Source organism: Dasypus novemcinctus, chromosome 19, assembly GCF_030445035.2.
Source record: "Dasypus novemcinctus isolate mDasNov1 chromosome 19, mDasNov1.1.hap2, whole genome shotgun sequence".
Lineage (NCBI taxonomy): Eukaryota > Metazoa > Chordata > Mammalia > Cingulata > Dasypodidae > Dasypus > Dasypus novemcinctus.
The window spans coordinates 6,548,729-6,566,382 of record NC_080691.1 but is presented as its reverse complement, the minus strand read 5'-3'; the positions used below and the strand labels follow the sequence as shown (position 1 = coordinate 6,566,382).

Sequence of the window (17,654 nt, the reverse complement as noted above, 5' to 3'; positions counted from 1 at the left end):
CTCCTGAGCTGCCAGGGCTCTGCCCACGGGCTTCAGGTTGGCGCCATCTCTGCCCTGGGTCCCCACTGTCATCCCCAGGTGGGTGAAGAGAGACAGCTACCTCCCCGTGGGCAGCCACAACCTCAAGGCTGCAGCCAAGGCCAAGCTGGGCTACGACCCCGTGGAGCTGGACCCCGAGGACATGTGCCGCATGGCCAGCGAGCAGCCCCAGGTGCTGAGCGGACGCGGGACCCAGGCTGCTCCCACGCGGTCTTGTCCTGGAACCCCCGGTTTCAATGGCTCTACTAGACACGTCTTTCTTGAGGGGCCGAGAGTTGGAGTGGGAATAATACTTTAAATTGCAAGAATGTACTTTATGCCAGTACTTTATTGTGAATATTTTCAAGCACAGCAGTAGAAGGAATTTTCCAGTGAACATCTATATGTCCCCCACTTTGGTCTTACCAGTAATCTTTTTTTTTTTTTTTTTTTTAAAGTGAATTCTCAACTACAGGCTTTTTTTTTTTTTTTTTAACATTTATTTATTTATTTAATTTCCCCCCCTCCCCTGGTTGTCTGTTCTTGGTGTCTATTTGTTGCGTCTTGTTTCTTTGTCTGCTTTTGTTTCTTTGTCCGCTTCTGTTGTCGTCAGCGGCACAGGAAGTGTGGGCGGCGCCATTCCTGGGCAGGCTGCACTTTCTTTTCACGCTGGGCGGCTTTCCTCACGGGCGCACTCCTTGCGCGTGGGGCTCCCCTACGCGGGGGACACCCTTGCGTGGCACGGCACTCCTTGCGGGCATCAGCACTGCGCATGGGCCAGCTCCACACGGGTCAAGGAGGCCCGGGGTTTGAACCGCGGACCTCCCATATGGTAGACGGACGCCCTAACCACTGGGCCAAAGTCCGTTTTCCAGTAATCTTTTTTATAATTGTGGTAACATATACAAAACACGAAATTTCCCATTTTGACCATTTTTAAGTGGGCAGTTCTGTGGCATCGATGACATTTACAGTGTTGTGCAGCCATCACCATCATTCATTCCTGAGAGTTTTCTTTCATCACACCAAACAGAAACTGTCTAGTTGCCCACGCCAGCTTGGCCCCTGGTAACCTCTGATGGACTTTCTGTCTCTCTGGATTTGCCTATTCTGGACATTTCGTATACCTGGACTCATACAACATCTGTCCTTTTCATGTCTGGCTTATTTTGCTCAACCTGATGTCTCTCGCATTTCTCGGAACATCCTTTTTATGGCTCAATAGTCCCCTGGAAGGAAGGACTGCACCCAGCTTTTCCTTTGTCTGTTGACGGACCCCTGGGTGTTGGTTCCACCTTTTGGCGTGACGTGACATAACATGACATGACTTTTTCTTTTTTCTCTTCATCTGTGGTATGACTCCTGAGTGAACTGCTCTGGTGCTGTCTCCCCAGACCCTGGCGACGTACTCCGTGTCGGACGCTGTTGCCACTTACTACATGTACATGAAGTATGTCCACCCCTTCATCTTCGCCCTGTGCACCATTATCCCCATGGAGCCCGATGAGGTCAGTCCAGTCCAGTCCTGGTTGTTCTGTGCTTTGGGACCAGTGCTCCTTCTGTCCTCTGAGCCCTCCTGCACGACAGGTGGGGATGGCGAGGCATGAGCTGACGTCGAGTGTCGCAGTAGGAGATGGTGGGCAGATATCACCAGCATGCTTCTAGGGCTCTGGGACCCCATCGTGAGAATAGCTGCTGGCAGCAGAGTCTAGAGCACTTCATCAGGAGGCTTTCTACTGCTCTGGTGTTGGACTTCACACTGTGGTTTGGGGGAACGCAGACAGATTTTGGTTGGAAGCCTTCTGTGTCCTCCCATCAGGTGCTGCGGAAGGGTTCCGGAACTCTGTGTGAGGCCTTGCTGATGGTCCAGGCTTTCCATGCCAACATCGTCTTCCCCAACAAGCAGGAGCAAGAGTTCAACAAGCTGACGGATGATGGCCACGTGCTGGATGCAGAGACCTACGTCGGGGGCCACGTGGAGGCCCTCGAGTCGGGTGTCTTCCGCAGTGACATTCCCTGCCGGTTTAAAATGGTGCACCCCCTCCTGGTTCCGGGTTGAAATGCCCCCCCCTTCATGGTCTCTTTCCCTAAGATTTGTGCTGCTTCTCACTTGGCACTGTGTTAAGATCTAGTAGCAGCAGGGCCTGAAGGCAGCACTTGAAGCCCTCCCTCCCCGTCTCTTGTGTGTTTGTCGGGTTGCACTGCATGTTATCCAGCCCCCTCTGACGCAGTGCCGAGGGAGTGGGCAACGGGGCTTTTTAGGCAGCAGTTCTACTCTAGCCTGGGCACTGGCCGTGTGCTTGTCACACAGGCTGTCAGTGGACCTTGAGTGCAGCAGCGTATCCGTCGTGTTTCTGAGGCGGGTCAGTGCAGAGTCACGTTTCTTGGTTCCATCCATGTGGTCTCTTGGTCATTTGTGCCAGAATCCCGCCGCCTTCGACCTTCTGCTGCAGCGGGTTGAGAAGACTGTGACCCACGCCCTGGAAGAGGAGGAGAAGGTGCCCGTGGAGCATGCCACCAACTTTCAGGAGGTAGCGGCCTGGCAAAGAGGGCACAGACAGGGGGCCTTGTGCTTTAACTCGTCGACCAGCGTCTTCCCATAAAATGTCAGTTAAAGCACCTGGTGTGTGCTGATGCCCCAGTCACCAAGACAGATGGCACGGAGCTCTTCCTTCCAGGGGCCTCCTGGCCAGGACGGGGCTGTCGTGGTTGTGAGATGTCCAGGTGGCCTGAGGTTGCTGGAGGCGGGCAGTGGCACAGAGGAGGTGAGGGACATGCTGGCTTTTGAAGCATGAACCGGGTGACGTGGAAGGGAAAAGCCTGTATCCAAAGGCAAGTGTGGGTCACTTTGTGATGGGCTGTGACCAGTTTTAAGGCATTTGGACTCTAGTTTGTAGGCAGTGGAGAGCCAACAGATTTTTTTATTTTGTTTGTTTTGGTATTAAGACTTTTTAAATGATAACAGTAAATTCATACATATTATAGACTGCAATATAGCGAGTGTAAAATCCATTCAAATATTGGTTAGAAAGCACTGTTTACAAAGTGTGTTGAGTGGCAAAGAACCCCGGCCCTGCTTGTCAGCCCCGTTCCTGGGAGTGGGCCGCTCAGAGCTGCTCAGAACATCAGCATGTCAGTCACACGGTGGCTTGGAGTGTTCACTTTTAGCATTGATGGCAAGAAGCATCCTGCAGTTGATTCACTAGGCAAAAGCCGATTCTTTGCAAACTGTGACGTGTTGGGTGGATGTTAGTTATAGCTATTACATTAGGGGAGAGAGTCTAGACTGGATTAACAAAGACGATTTAAAGAACATCTTGATTTTTTTATGTTTTTTAACGTAACGTTCTTTGTGATTTATTAACTTATTAAAAAGTTTTTAAAAAATAAATAAAGAACATCTTGAAAGGAACAGAGATACTATTTTCCAGTGTAAAAAACAGCCACACGTGGAAGGTGGTGAGGTCAGGGCGTGTCAAGTAGAGGGGCTCCAGGCGGCGTGGGCGGAGGTCCCCTACAGATCGCTCGGGGCTTGTCTTACCAGCTACTTCCAAAGTCCATGAAGATGTTCCTTAAAGGTAACTTAGGTTCTTGAGAAAGAGGGAAGCACGTACATGTTTGCTTTCTTCAGTAGGCTCCTGGCCGTGGCATCGGCTGGTCAGCTCGCAAGAGATGTCTCATACGCATGTCCCCCTGCTGTGGCATTCTCCACCTTCAGTGTCCCTCCATTTCCCCTTTTCACCTGGACCTTCTTGTCTTCCGCTCTTTGTAGCATTTCAGAATGTGCAGCTGTGGAACAAAAAGGAGTTGAGACTCTTCTAATGATGCATCTGCCTGTAATTCAATGAGAAATACTACCTTACATCTCATTATTTCCTATGCTGTATGAGCGACATTCCTTGTAAATGCTTTTTCTTAAAATTTTGGGTGTTTTTTAAATGGACTGCTTTGGAGGATTTTAAGGGGTTCTTGTTTTGTTTTTTTTTTCAATACTAAGAGCAGTTTTGCATTCAGGTGATTTTCTAAGATGACTTTGCCAAACTTAGTTAATGAATTTCATAAAAACAGTGGCTATTCTTATGGTTAACTCTTTTCTTTTGATTAATTTTTATGCTATTTAGATTTTTCCCTCTTTCTCTGCTTTGAAATATCTAAAACGGCTAAACTATAGCCTGTGAGGCCTGTTCTCATGCCACCTGCAAACTAAGAATATTTTTCACATATTTAAAGAGTTGTAAAAAAATTTTTTTTTGGGAAACGGACTTTGGCCCAGTGGTTAGGGCGTCCGTCTACCATATGGGAGGTCCGCGGTTCAAACCCCGGGCCTCCTTGACCCGTGTGGAGCTGGCCATGCGCAGTGCTGATGCGCGCAAGGAGTGCCGTGCCACGCAAGGGTGTCCCCCGCGTGGGGGAGCCCCACGCGCAGAGTGCGCCCATGAGGAAAGCCGCCCAGCGTGAAAAGAAAGTGCAGCCTGCCCAGGAATGGCGCCGCCCACACTTCCCGTGCCGCTGACGACAACAGAAGCGGACAAAGAAACAAGACGCAGCAAATAGACACCAAGAACAGACAACCAGGGGAGGGGGGGAAATTAAATAAATAAATAAATCTTTTTAAAAAAAAAAATTTTTTTTTTTAATATATATATATATGGATAGACTGTATGTAACTGCAGAAACTAGAATATTCATCATCTGGTCCCATATAGAAGGTTGCCCATATAGAATGATTTTTTCTTAGTAATTTGTCTAAGAATGTCAGTTCTAACAAATACTAAACTCCTGAAAAAAAGGGTCTCGGGTTTTGCTGCTGTGTTTCTTGGTGTTACATACATTTTTATAAAATGAATTTGTAAAATAGGTACATATTTAATGTTTAATGTTATTAAGGTTTGGGGAGTAATTTGAATTGTTTGACTGTCAGAAGCCCATTTAGCAGGACCCTTAAATAGTTCCAGTGACTTTTTATTTCTAAAAGCTTTATTAAAAGGTTCCTTTTCAAATATGCTTTCTTGAATTTTTTTGTTTTTATTATTTTTTAATGCACTCATTTCAAAGTTTTTAATCCAGGAGGTTTATGATATGCTCCTGCGGTGTCTGCCCTCAGTCGTGGTGGGCTGTGTCCTCGCGCCCTCCATGTGGTGGGTGGGATCCATCTTCAGCAGGGGTCCTTTGCAGCCTGGGGAGGACCACCCACCATATTTTGCACTTGTGTTTCTGATTCTACAGGTACTTCACAGACCCGGGCTTACTTTTTACCTTGGTCTCTTGGCTGCCCTGGCCAGGTGGAGACACCTATCAGATGCTGGCCTATTGGTGACATGCTCAGGGAGAGTGGTTTTCTCTGCTGTGAGCCTGAGAGCCAAGGCGAGCATCTCTTCCTGTCCTGGAGCAATGGCCTTAGAGCTCTCTGCTCCTGATTGACATGGAGCGGTGGCCTTAGAAGGCTCTGCTCCTCCTTGATATGGAGCGGTGGCCTTAGAGTGCTCTGCTCCTAGTTGACTCAGAGCGGTGGCCTTAGAGCATTCTGCTCCTGGTTGACATGGAGCGGTGGCCCCCAAGCGCTCTGCTTCTCCTTGACGCAGAGCGGTGACCTCATCCAGCTTTTTATCTCCTCGCTGTGTGCCAGTCCCACAGGGGAATCTGCTCAGCTTCCCATGCCCGTACCTGGAACAAATGTTTTTCGTGTTATAAGAGAGTTCTAGGTGGTTATGTCAAGGTTTTTTGGCCGGCAGTTTAGCCTGGTGCTGGAAGCAGAAGGCTGATTCATTTGGTTTCTGAAGTAGAGCTGGAGCCATCAGCACATGGTGTGCAGATCCGGGTTTGGGCGTGCCACAGGCCACACTGACCTGCTGGGGAGGGTGGTCAGCGTAGCATAACCCCATCTCACATGTGGCACTAACCACAGGCAGTGGCCTCGGGAAGGGGTCCCTGTTGTCACCCTGGCCAGGTGGTACAGCACCTGCCGGCAGGCAGACTGCAGCACAGCAGTCACAGGCTCATGCCAAGTGCAGCCTAACCCCGAACTTGCCCCCTCCTCGAAAACTCTTGGGTGAAGGCTCCTGCATCCTGCAGTGCTGTGCTTCCTTGGACTCTGCTGTTTTGGGAAGGCATCCTTGCGTCTCTGGGCCCTGGGTTCAGGGTTGGTTGCTGCTCTGTTGTCTGCAGATCCTCCTGTAGTTTGTCACCAGCTTCCTCTTCTCCCTCTCTCTGTAGGTGTGTGATCAGATCAAGGGCAAGCTCACCTCCCTGAGGGATGTCCCTAACCGGATCGAGTGTCCGCTCATCTACCACCTGGACGTGGGGGCCATGTACCCCAACATCATCCTCACTAACCGGCTGCAGGTGAGCTGAGCTGCCCACGTCAGTTCTGAGAACTCCCACTCGGGCCTTGACCCCCGTGTCCCTCTCTCCTGTTCCAGCCCTCTGCCATGGTGGACGAGGCAACCTGCGCTGCCTGCGACTTCAACCGGCCAGGTGCCAACTGCCAGAGGAAGATGGCCTGGCAGTGGAGGGGCGAGTTCAGTGAGTGCCGGCCGTGCCAGCCTCTTGGGTGGGCATCAAGCAAGTGCGTCTTCGCATGGGTGGTCCCTCTCTGATCTCTCTTTCCTCCCTGCCAGTGCCGGCTAGTCGCAGCGAGTTCCATCGCATCCAGCACCAGCTGGAGTCAGAGAAGTTCCCCGCTTTGTTCCCAGAGGGGCCTACCCGGGCCTTTCATGAGCTGTCTCGGGAGGAGCAGGCGAAGTACGAGAAGAGGAGACTGGCAGGTGGGCATCTGGGAGCAGCCGTGTCTTCTCAAACGCTGCTCTTCCTTCTCTCATCACAGCCAAGCTCAGCAGAGCCGTGGTTAGAACCCTTCAAAATCTAGCTTTCTTTGCGTTCCTTCCTTCGTCCTGCAGGAAGTGTTAAGATACTGGCCTCTCTTGCTGTGGTACTGGTGTGCTTGGCCTGTTCACCCTGGGCGCTTTACTTGCTGCACTCTGATGAGCTGGCAGCACGTCAGCGTGGCTTCTCTGCTCCTCCGCCTTAGTTCAGAACCCTGTGCTCGTCAGGGTCTGTAGTGTCCCAGCTCCGGCTGGGTCCTGGGTCGCTGTGTCGTGGGCGGGGGCTCATGTGCCTCCTCCATTGCCCACTCCAGATTACTGCCGGAAAGCGTACAAGAAGGTCCACGTCACCAAGGTGGAGGAGCGCCTCACCACCATCTGCCAGCGGGAGAACTCCTTCTATGTGGACACGGTGCGCGCCTTCCGGGACCGGCGCTACGAGTTCAAGGGGCTCCACAAGGTGAGCCGGGCCACGAGCAGGGTGTTCGGGCAAGGTGGGGCCGGCCGTCGTTGCTGACTCCAGCGTGCTCTGCTTGCCTGGACTGCACGTTCTCAGCCCTTGAACCAAGGTACGTTCATCTGGACCCTTGGAGCTGGCGCATGCATTTGGATAATAAATGCACGGATTGTGCCAACTTTGAATTATTAAGGGTCAGAAAGGGAGAGACCACTGTCCATCCTGAGGCCTTGAACTATTGTGGAAACGACTTTTTAGAGCACTGGTTGGCACCCTACCTCCTAGCCAGCCAGCCATTTCTGTAAATAATGTTTTATTAGTATGTAGCCACGTTCATGTGTTGTCCGTGGCTGCTTTTGCGCTGCAGCACCTGTGTTGAGTGGTTGCGGCTAGACTGTAGGGCCCACAAACCTCTAGGGTATTACCACCTGGCCCTTGAAGTCTGCGGATCTCTGGACCAGAGGCGGTAGGGTGCTTTTCCTGACTTAGAGCCTTCAGGAGAACAAAGTGGTTACATAGGAGCACCTGAGCCCCCTGATTTCACCAGGTGACATGACAGGCGTAACGGCCTCAGCTCCTGGATTCGGTGAGGGTTGGTGCTGACACTGCCGTGGCGGCTCCTCCATGTGGCCTAACTGAGCCAGCGTCACCTGCTGGCTGGTCGCCCTCATGAGACGAGGGCCAGCGGCACAGCGCCTGCAGGCGCCTCCACATCAGCTCCCAATGTAGCCCCTGGCGGGTAATAGGCACCTAGGAAATATTTTTATTCATTCTTTGCTCTTTAAACAAACCTTTTTAAAAAAAAAATCACTTTTTATATGGGGAAATGAATATTTATGGACTTCTTTGCTCTTTTTTCCTTAAAGATACTTATGTTATATAAATGTTACATTAAAAATATAGGGGATTCCCATATGTCCTGCTCCCCACACCCCCACACACACTCACACCCCTTTTCCCCACGTTACCAACATCCTTCATTAGTGAGGTACATTCATTGCAATTGATGAACACATTCTGGAGCAGTGCCACTAAAAATGGATTAAAGTTTACATTGTAGTTTACAGTCTCTCCCGCTTAATTCTGTAGATTATGGTAAGATTTATAATGGCTTGTATCCGTCATTGCAGTGTCATTCAGGACAACTCCCAAGCCCTGAAATTGCCCCCATATTACTCCTGTTTTCCCTCTCCCTGCCCTCAGAATTTCCAGTGGCCGCTGCCTCCACATCAGTGGTATAAGTTCTTCCATTGCTAGAACCACAGTAAGTCTATAGTAGAATACCAGTAAGTCTGCTTTAGTCCATAGCTCATTCCCCAGTCCTGAGATTCTGGGATGGTGATGTCCACTCCACCTCTAATTGAGAGGGGCTGTGACCCCATAGGGCTGATGGATGGGGCTCTCTTGCTTGCAGTTGTAGACCCAGTTCCTTGGTGTGGTAGCTGTCCATCACCTCCTTGTTGTCTGGTGAGACCAATGAACTGGAGAGTAGGTGTTGCAACTCTGGTGAGATTCAGGACCCAGTTGGCACATGGGCAGCCCAAACACTGAAGTCTCTTGGTTGTACACCTACCAACTCTAGTACTAACTATAGGTTCAACTAGGACGGAAGAGCCATGTGTAGTCCAACTCCATCACACTGAGGCACATAAATTACAAAGTAGGGCCCACTGGCAGGGCCCCAAACTCCTGAGCTGTCTGCCCTGCCTATAGTGTTTGGAAGTCTCCAGAACCCTCAGGAGCCCTGCTATTTAGGGTAGTATTAACTTGGGGTCAGTGAGATCTTGCTGAGACAGGCAGTACCTCATTGCTAGCTTCTGTTCACTTATTCCTGGGTTAAGCATAGAAATAGGCAGATGTGTCTTCTCTGATTATAGGGTACTTTGAGCTCACAAGGGCTAGTAGTGCAGTGAAAGCAGGTGGCACAGTGTCTCAGGCCTGCTCCATGGCACATTGTAGCTGAGACTCTCACTGCAGACTGTTCTCAGCTCAGCTCTTTCCTTTTCCTGTAACAGTCAATACTCATTGCCATGCAGCGGGAGGAACAGACAGAGCTAATCTTTGCCATACCTTTTGCCACCACTTTGGGGTGCTAAGCCTCGGCCTGACCTTGGATTTGGCATCCACTGTCCCTGTGTGCTGCGGTGCCCGGCCGGCTCCGGGGCCCACGCCCTCCCCAGGCCCACCCCTCGTGGTCGAGGCTGCTGGTCTGATGGACCATCTTTCTGTATCACTCCATTCTCCCAGCACACATTGATTGAGTGCCTGTGACTAGGTTTCAGAAATCCATCAAGTGAGGGGACGGTGAAGGGAAAGACTTTTGAAAGAAAAAGGGAATGTGGAATGTTTGGCCACGGTAACAATATCTAACTTGGACAGCAACCTGGAAAGACATTCTCGCGCAGCCTTTTAGCTCCCTGCCCCGCATACCCATTATCTGCCACCACTTGTGTCCTCAAGTTTCTTCCTACTCTTTTTTTTTTTTTTTTTAGGTAAAATTTACACACAGTAGATTTCACCCGTTTTAGGTGTGCAGTGCTGTGAACTTCAGCAGATGAATACCGTTAGGTCACCATTGCCGCGATCTAGTGCAGAAGCCAGTCCACACTGAACTGAGGTCAGCAGGCAGTTTTGCATTAGCCTGGCCGTCTGTCTGTCAGCACTCAGCTCGGAGCCTGATAAGTAGTTGATGGTCTGTAAACACTTGCTAAATGGACTAGTTTTTATCACGATATGTCTTGTCATCTTGTTTTACCTCTAATGACACTCTTTCCTCCCTCCCCCTTAGCGGATTTAGGGTTCTGTTTTGGAGGAGCTTGCTGAGGCAAGTGCGTTAGGAGTAAATTGATGACATGCCTTTGCCGTGCCCACGCCCTTGTGTGGACACGCGTTTCGAGTCTCACCTCCATCCTTTAGGCTCTGGGTCCTGTCCCAGAGGATCGAGGCTGCCCAGAGTCTGGGGCACATCTGTGAACTGTTCACGTGACTGAGTGTTTTGTCCTTGTCCCTGGTTTCACGAGAAGGAAAAACGTAACTCGAGCTTGTCTACGTGTTCAGAATCCCTCCAGGGCACCTGTCTCAGGTGGAGCGGTTCTGGGCTGAAGGCAGCTCGGGTCCTGTCGACCTGGTGCCAGGTCACTCTGGACGGCGTCCTGGACCAACGAGCACGTGGCAGGCTCCGCGGAGGACACTCTTGGGGACGTGGGGAAGCCTGACACAGACGCGTGTGCAGTGATCGTGCTAGGACATGTGGGAGGTGCCGTTGTTCAGGAACTGTGCGCAGCATTTGGGGGTCAGGCCACGGCATCCACATCCTCTAAATGCTTGAATCAGAGATGGAACGAATTAAAGGCAATGTGGCCAACGCTAGCAGTGGCGAATCTAGGAGAAGGGTGTAGAGTCTTCATTGTATTGTTTTTCCAGATTTTACGTAGATTTGAAATTTCTCAGCATAAGAAGTTGGGACATTAATCACCTAAGATGTGAGGTGACAGAACCTTTCAGTTGACAAGTCTTCATGTGGCCTTCAGGTGTGGAAGAAGAAGCTTTCTGTGGCCGTGGAAACGGGCGATGCAGCCGAGGTGAAGCGCTGCAAGAACATGGAGATCCTATATGACTCCTTGCAGCTGGCCCACAAGTGCATCCTCAACTCCTTCTATGGCTACGTCATGCGGAAGGGGTATGTGGGGACAGCGAGGGGTCACTGCCCTCTCCTCAGCTTCTGGAGCAGTTGACATGAGGCAGGTGCTTGGGCAAAATGGATGACTGCTTCTGTCTTGAGGTGCCCAGATGACAGGGGACAGAGTGTGAGTAAAGAGATAGGGGAGCCAGGAAGGACTTTGTGCTTCTGGCACACCAGCGGACGGTCAGTGGGTCTGGGGAATGTTGGAGAAAGCAGATTAGGGGCTGGGGGGGTGGGGCAGCGAGGGTGAGGAGAACAGGTGCTCATGGGCTCCCAAGGGGCAGAACCAGCTGGATGTACTTGCTGGGGCGTGGGTGGCCGGGTAGTGCTGACAGCGGCTTGGTGTGTGTCTCCACTCAGAGAACACGCTTGCTCAGAGCATGGTGGGTGTTCACGGGGGGCAGAAGAGGAGCTGACAGTTAAAGCCAAGAGAGAAGTCAGAACACCAGGGGTGGGGGGCGCTTCATCCCAGAGGAGCCCGGCACTGGGTGCTGCGGTCAGGCGAGGGTAGGGCCGAGCACGTTCGCTGTATTTAATGACGGGCAGGTAGTCAGTGGCATGAGGGGCGTGCGGGGCAGCGACCCAGGTGGCTGGAGAAGGGAAAGGAGGGGGTGTGAGGGAGGGTCATTTTGTGTTTGTTTTTAATGACAGACTTGACCCCATGAACTGCTGCTGGGAGAGCTGTAGAGGGAAGGGTGAAGAGCACAGGGCTCCAGGAAGCAGCCTGGGCCCCAGGTGGGGGAGCACACACCTTTAGTGGAGGCCGATGGACAGGAGGTCAGGAAGCTGAGGAGCCGTTTTCTTTGTGAAGTCAGACACGGAAACGGAGGCGGGGGCTGGAAGAGCGTAGAAGGGGTGCATCATGGGCCCGGGGAGCACCTGGGGCGCGCTGGAGCCCAGAGCCTGCTGTGCAATGGCACTCTGCCTCCTCCAGCGCTTCTGGGCTCTGAGCAGTGTGCTGGGGCCAAGGTGAAGGCCTCCTCAGCTGTCCCCTCCCCACCCCCTTCTCTGGTCATTGGCTGGAGGCATCAGCCTCCCTGCCTGCCCCTGACGCTGGGACCCCTCCTCAGGGCGCGCTGGTACTCCATGGAGATGGCTGGCATTGTCTGCTTTACTGGGGCCAACATCATCACCCAGGCCCGGGAGCTGGTCGAGCAGATCGGGTGAGAGGCACGGGTTCATCCAACTGTAGGGTGCGGCAGGGGTTTCCTGGGAACTGGAGGGGCCGTCCGTGGGAAGGGAGGGAAGGCTGGACCAATCTCAGCTTGGAGGACCCGGGCCTGGAAATGGACAGCTTTTCTGCTGTGCTCTTGTTACGGGAGGGAGTGCTGCTTTGTGTGCAGGCAGGCCGTGGCGCGTCCTCCATGCAACTTTCTGCCTCCATTTTTTCTCAAGGAGACCCTTGGAGCTGGACACAGATGGAATATGGTGTGTCCTGCCCAACAGTTTTCCAGAAAATTTTGTCATCCAGACAACCAGTGCAAAAAAGCCAAAGGTGACCATCTCCTACCCTGGTGCCATGCTAAACCTCATGGTCAAGGTAAGGCTGGTCCTTCAGTGACTGGGTAGTTTCCAGGTGGGCGTTTCCTGGGGGAGCTTGGAGAGGTGACACGGTGGCTCTCCAAAGGGCCTGGGCAGGTGTGCTTACATCTGCCATCCGGGCTGCCTGCTCAGCTGTGCAGACTGGGCTTTTGCCTAAGGATCTATCATCAAAGTTGTTTGAAAGTTACTTGCCTTAGTTGTATTTTTCTCCTTCAGTCAAGCAACTAAGACTTGTGCATTTCACTTTTTTTAATTTGTAGATTTTTATTGTGAAATAGCACTCAAAGCCACTGAATTGTTTTTAAATTTTTTCATAGACTTTAGTTTTTAAAAGCTTTAGGCTTACAGATAAATTGTACAGAAAGTACAGAAAGTGCCCATCTACCCCCTCTCCTGGCCCTGCTTTTAACTTTTTGTTTTGAAATAATTTCAGATTTGCAGAAGAGTTGTGAAAACAGAATATCTGTATACCCGTCAGCCAACTTCTTTTTTTAAATCAATTTTGTTGAAAAATATTCATAAACCATACAGTTCATCTAAAGTATACAATTAATGGCATTTGTTTTAATCAGAGTTGTGCATTTATCATTGCAATTTATATTAGAGCATTTTCACTACTCAAAAAAAAAGAAGAAAAAACATAAAAGAAATCCTACCCCTCAGGCATCACCTCTCAATCTATCTTTCCCCATGCCACACATAACTGCTAATCTGTTTCCATCTCTGTAATTTATTTGTATTTATATTTTACATAGATTGAGTCAAACAATGGGTAGTACTTTTTGTCTCGTTTCTTTCCCTTAGCATACTTCTTTTTTTTTAAAGCATTGATGGAAGGTTATTAATACATTGCCATACACTACTGTCCTGAATTTGTTTTGTTTGTAGTTTTGCCCAAATATCACCCTCTTATTAACTTCTTGTAACATTAACATAGATTTGTTCTGTTCCAGAGAAAAGCATTTATAAATGCACTATTAACTGTATTCATTTTTCAGGAAGATTTGCTGGGTTACACAGCTTTAGACTTTCCCTTTCAACCACTATCGCACCCATATGTTAGCGCTACTAATTATAAAAACCCTGTAATACGCTTTCACCATTTTTGTTCATTTCCAAGCAACCTTTTCACCAATTCTATGCAGATTAAACCTCACCTTTCCATTCTCTTATCACATTCTATTCTCTGGTGGCTTATATTCTAGCTATTAACTCAAAAGAGTTCGCTCATTATATTTATTTCATAATAGTGAAGTCATACAGTATTTGTCCTTTTGCGTCTCGCTTGCTTCAGTCAACATCATGTCCTCCAGGTTCATTCGCATTGTCCTATGCTTTACAACTTCATTTCTTCTTACAGCTGCATAGTAGTCCATCGTGTGCATACACCACAGTTTGTACATCCATTCATCAGTTAATGGACACCAGGTTGTTTCTACCTTTTAGCAATCGTGAATAATGCCGCTATGAACATCGGTGTGCAGATGTCTGTTCATGTCACTGCTCTTAGTTCTTCTGGGTATATATGTGGTAGTGGTATTGCAAGGTCACGTGGCAAATCTATATTGAGCTTCTTTAAAGACTGTCAAACAGTCCTCCACAGTGGCTGTACAACAGTGAATATGTATTCCTATCTCTCCAACACTTGTAATTTTCTGGTTTTTTTAGTATTGACCATTCTAGGAGGTATGAAATGATGTATCTCATTGTATCTTCGATTTGCATTGTGTGATTTCCAAATATTTTCTCTCATTGAGGAGGCTGCCTTTTTACTCTCTTCACAAAGTCCTTTGAGATGCAGAAAAGTTTAATTTTCAGGAGGTCCCGTTTATCTATTTTTTCTGTTGTTGCTTGTGCTTTGGGTGTAAGGTTTAAGAGCCCCATCTACTACAAAACCTTGTAGATGTTTCCTTACCTTATTTCTTAGGAGTTTTATGGTCCTGGCTTTTATATTTAGAACTTTGGTCCATTTTTATTTGATTCTTTTATAAGGAGTCAGCTAGAGGTCCTTTTTCATTCTTTTGCTTATGGACATCCAGGTCTTCCAGCACCATTTGTTGAAGAGACTGTTCTGTCCCAGAAAAGTGGACTTGGTGAGCTTATCAAAAATCAGTCGAGGGGAGTGGGTGTGGCTCAGATGGTTAAGTGCCTGCATCCCACGTACACATGGGAGATCCCAGGTCCGGTTCCTGCTACCTCCTGAAAAAACAAAACAAACAAAAAAACACAACTCAGAGGAACCGATGTTGCTTAGTGGTTGAATGCCAGCTTCCCACATATAAAGTTCCGGTTCAATTTCTAGCCCCCAATACCTCAAAAAAAAAAAAAAAAAAAAATCAGTTGAACCTAGAAGTGCAGTTCTACTGCACTCTTAGTTTGATTCCACTGATCAGTGTGTCTATCTTTATGCCAGTACCATGCTGTTTTGACCACTTTAGCTTTATGATATACTTCAAGATCAGGAAGCATGACTTCACTCTTCTTTATTAGGATGTTTTTGGCTATTTGGGACCCCTTTCCCTTCCAAATAAATTTGTTCATTGCCTTTTCTATTTCTGTAAAGTAGACTTGGAATTTTGATTGGGATTGTGTTGACTATAAATCAGTTTGTGTAGAATTGACAACTTCACGATGTTTTGTCATACAATCCATGAACATGGAATGTCTTTCCATTTGTTTAGGTCTTTGGTTTCTTTTAGCATTGTTTCGTAGTTTTCAGAATACAGATTTATTTTTTTAAGATTTTTAAAATTTATTTATCACCCCCTCCTCATTGTTTGTGGTCACTTTCTGCTCTCTGTCCATTTGCTGTGTACTGTCTCTGTGTGCTTGTCTTCTCTTTAGGAAGCATCAGGAACCGAACCTGGGACCTTCTATGTGGGAGAGAGGCACTCAACCACTTGAGTCACCTCAGCTCCTGCTTATTGTGTCTCTTGCCTTTTCTCTTTGTCTCTTTTTTTGTGTCATCTTGTTGCATCAGCTCGTTGCACCAGTCGCACCAGCTCACCTTCTCCAGGAGGCACCAGCAACCTCCAATGTGGTAAGCGGGAATCCATTCGCTTGAGCCACATCTACTTCCCTGAATAGATTCTTTACATTCCTAGTTAAGTTCCTAGATATATGATTCTTTTTGTTACCATTGTAAATAGAATTTTTTTCTTGATTTCCTCCTCAACTTGCTCATTACTGTTTTTGCATGTTGATCTTGTATCCTGCCACTTTGCTGGACTCATTTATTAGCTCTACTAGCTCTGGTATAGGTATTTTAGGACTTTCTATATATAGGATCATGTCTTCCACAAATAGAGTTTTACTTCTTTTCCAATTTGGGTGCCTTTTATTACTTTTTCTTGCCTAGGTACTGTAGCTAGAACTTCTAGCAGTGTTGAATAACAGCAGTGGCGGCAGGCGTCCTTGTCTTGATCCTGATCTTGGAAGGAAAGCTTTCACCCTTTCCCCATTGAGTATCATGGTGGCTGTGGGTTTTTCATATATACCCTTCATCATACTGAGGAATTGTTAATTGATTCTTAGTTGAACCACCCTTATATACCAGGAGTAAATTCCAGTTGTCATGATATATAATTCTTTTGCTGTGCTGTTGCATTTGATTTGCAACTATTTTGTTGATAATTTTTGCATCTATGCTCATTAGAGAGATTGGGCTGTAATGTTCTTTTTTTTTTTTAACAATTTTATTGATAAATATTAATAAAGCATAAAACCCATCCAAAGTGTACAATCCAATGGTATTCAGTATAAACTATAATTTTCTTTTATCTTTTTTTGGTATTTGGTATTAGGGTATTGTTGGCATCATAAAATGTGTTGGGTAATTTTCCTTCTGTTCAGTTTTTTGGAAGAGTTTAAACAGGATTGGTATTAATTCTTTTGAAAGTGCTTGGTAGAATGCACCTGTGAAGTTGTCTGGTCCTGGACTTTTCTTTTTAGGAAAGTTGTTTTGTTTTTTTAAAGATTTATTTATTTATTTTTATTTCTCTTCCCTTCACCCTGCCCCCCCTGCCGGTTGTCTGTTCTCTGTGTCCATTTTGCTGTGTGTTGTTCTTTGTCCGCTTCTGTTGTCAGCAGCACGGGAATCTGTGTCTCTTTTTGTTGCATCATCTTGCGCGTCAACTCTCCGAGTGTGCGGCGCCATTCTTGGGCAGGCTGCACTTTCTTTCGCGCTGGGCAGCTCTCCTTACAGGGCACACTCCTTGCGCGTGGGGCTCCTCCACACAGGGGACACCCCTGCATGGCAGGGCACTCCTTGCGCGCATCAGCACTGTGCGTGGGCCAGCTCCACACGGGTCAAGGAGGCCCGGGGTTTGGACCGCGGACCTCTCATGTGGTAGACGGACACCCTAACCACTGGGCCAAGTCCGCTTTCCCTCTTTTTGAGAAAGTTTTTGATGACGGAGTCGATCTCTTTACTTGTGGCCGGTTTTTTAAGTTCCTGTATTTCTTGTAGAGTCGATGTAGGCTGGCATTGCCAGGAATTTGTCCATTTCATTGGCAGCAGCCAACGTCAAGTGTTAGCATCTTGTATGATCAGGGTCTGTGGGTCAAAACTAAGAACTTCACATTGGTACAAGCCTGCGACCTGACTCCAGGCCACTCGTGGATTTCACGCTATCCCACGGACACTCTCTTTCTGCCTCAGGACCCATGTTGTCCTGAGCCGTCGTGCCTCCCGCAGTCTGTGCTGGCTCCTCGGTCTTCCCTTGTCCTCCCTGGCCCTGTGCTTGGAGAGTGCTGGTCAGAGGTTTTGCAGAATGCCCCTCCATGTGCGTTTTTCTGCTGTGTCCCATTGGGCTATGATGGTTTGTCTTTTTGGAATAATACCGATGATGTGCCTTTGCATTGCATCAGGGGCACACGATGTCCTGGGTCCCAACTGGTGGTGCTTGTCCTGGCCACTGAATGGCGTCTTCTCCCTGGGGCATTGCTGCTTTTTCCTCCCCATGCTCTGTTCTTGAAGCCAGTCAAGGTGTCCGCACTCAAACCCAAGAGGAGAAGATTTCATCTTCCTCTCGTGGAAGGAACAGTAGTGACTTTCTGGACAAATATTAAAGCTGCCACAGTAACTAATAATTATGGAAGGTAAATGTTGAGTCTGTGCCACCATCCATTCAAT

General features: G+C 48.5%; 1 protein-coding gene across 3 annotated transcripts in view; it reads left to right on the top strand.

The window, feature by feature from the left end:
- The window catches only part of POLE (DNA polymerase epsilon, catalytic subunit), a 70,333-nt gene that overhangs the window by 18,269 nt on the left and 34,410 nt on the right, over positions 1 to 17,654 (top strand). For all 3 annotated transcript variants that reach the window (XR_011646462.1, XR_011646463.1, XM_058281175.2), the window contains exons 13-23: positions 79 to 211; positions 1,413 to 1,526; positions 1,838 to 2,050; positions 2,442 to 2,549; positions 6,232 to 6,360; positions 6,438 to 6,540; positions 6,636 to 6,782; positions 7,154 to 7,299; positions 10,827 to 10,975; positions 12,049 to 12,141; positions 12,374 to 12,518. Coding sequence is in view for 1 of the 3 variants with exons in the window: in XM_058281175.2 (XP_058137158.1) it covers positions 79 to 211; positions 1,413 to 1,526; positions 1,838 to 2,050; positions 2,442 to 2,549; positions 6,232 to 6,360; positions 6,438 to 6,540; positions 6,636 to 6,782; positions 7,154 to 7,299; positions 10,827 to 10,975; positions 12,049 to 12,141; positions 12,374 to 12,518 (1,480 nt within the window). In the remaining 2 variants the exon portion in view is untranslated. The remainder of the gene's footprint in view (positions 1 to 78; positions 212 to 1,412; positions 1,527 to 1,837; positions 2,051 to 2,441; positions 2,550 to 6,231; positions 6,361 to 6,437; positions 6,541 to 6,635; positions 6,783 to 7,153; positions 7,300 to 10,826; positions 10,976 to 12,048; positions 12,142 to 12,373; positions 12,519 to 17,654) is intronic.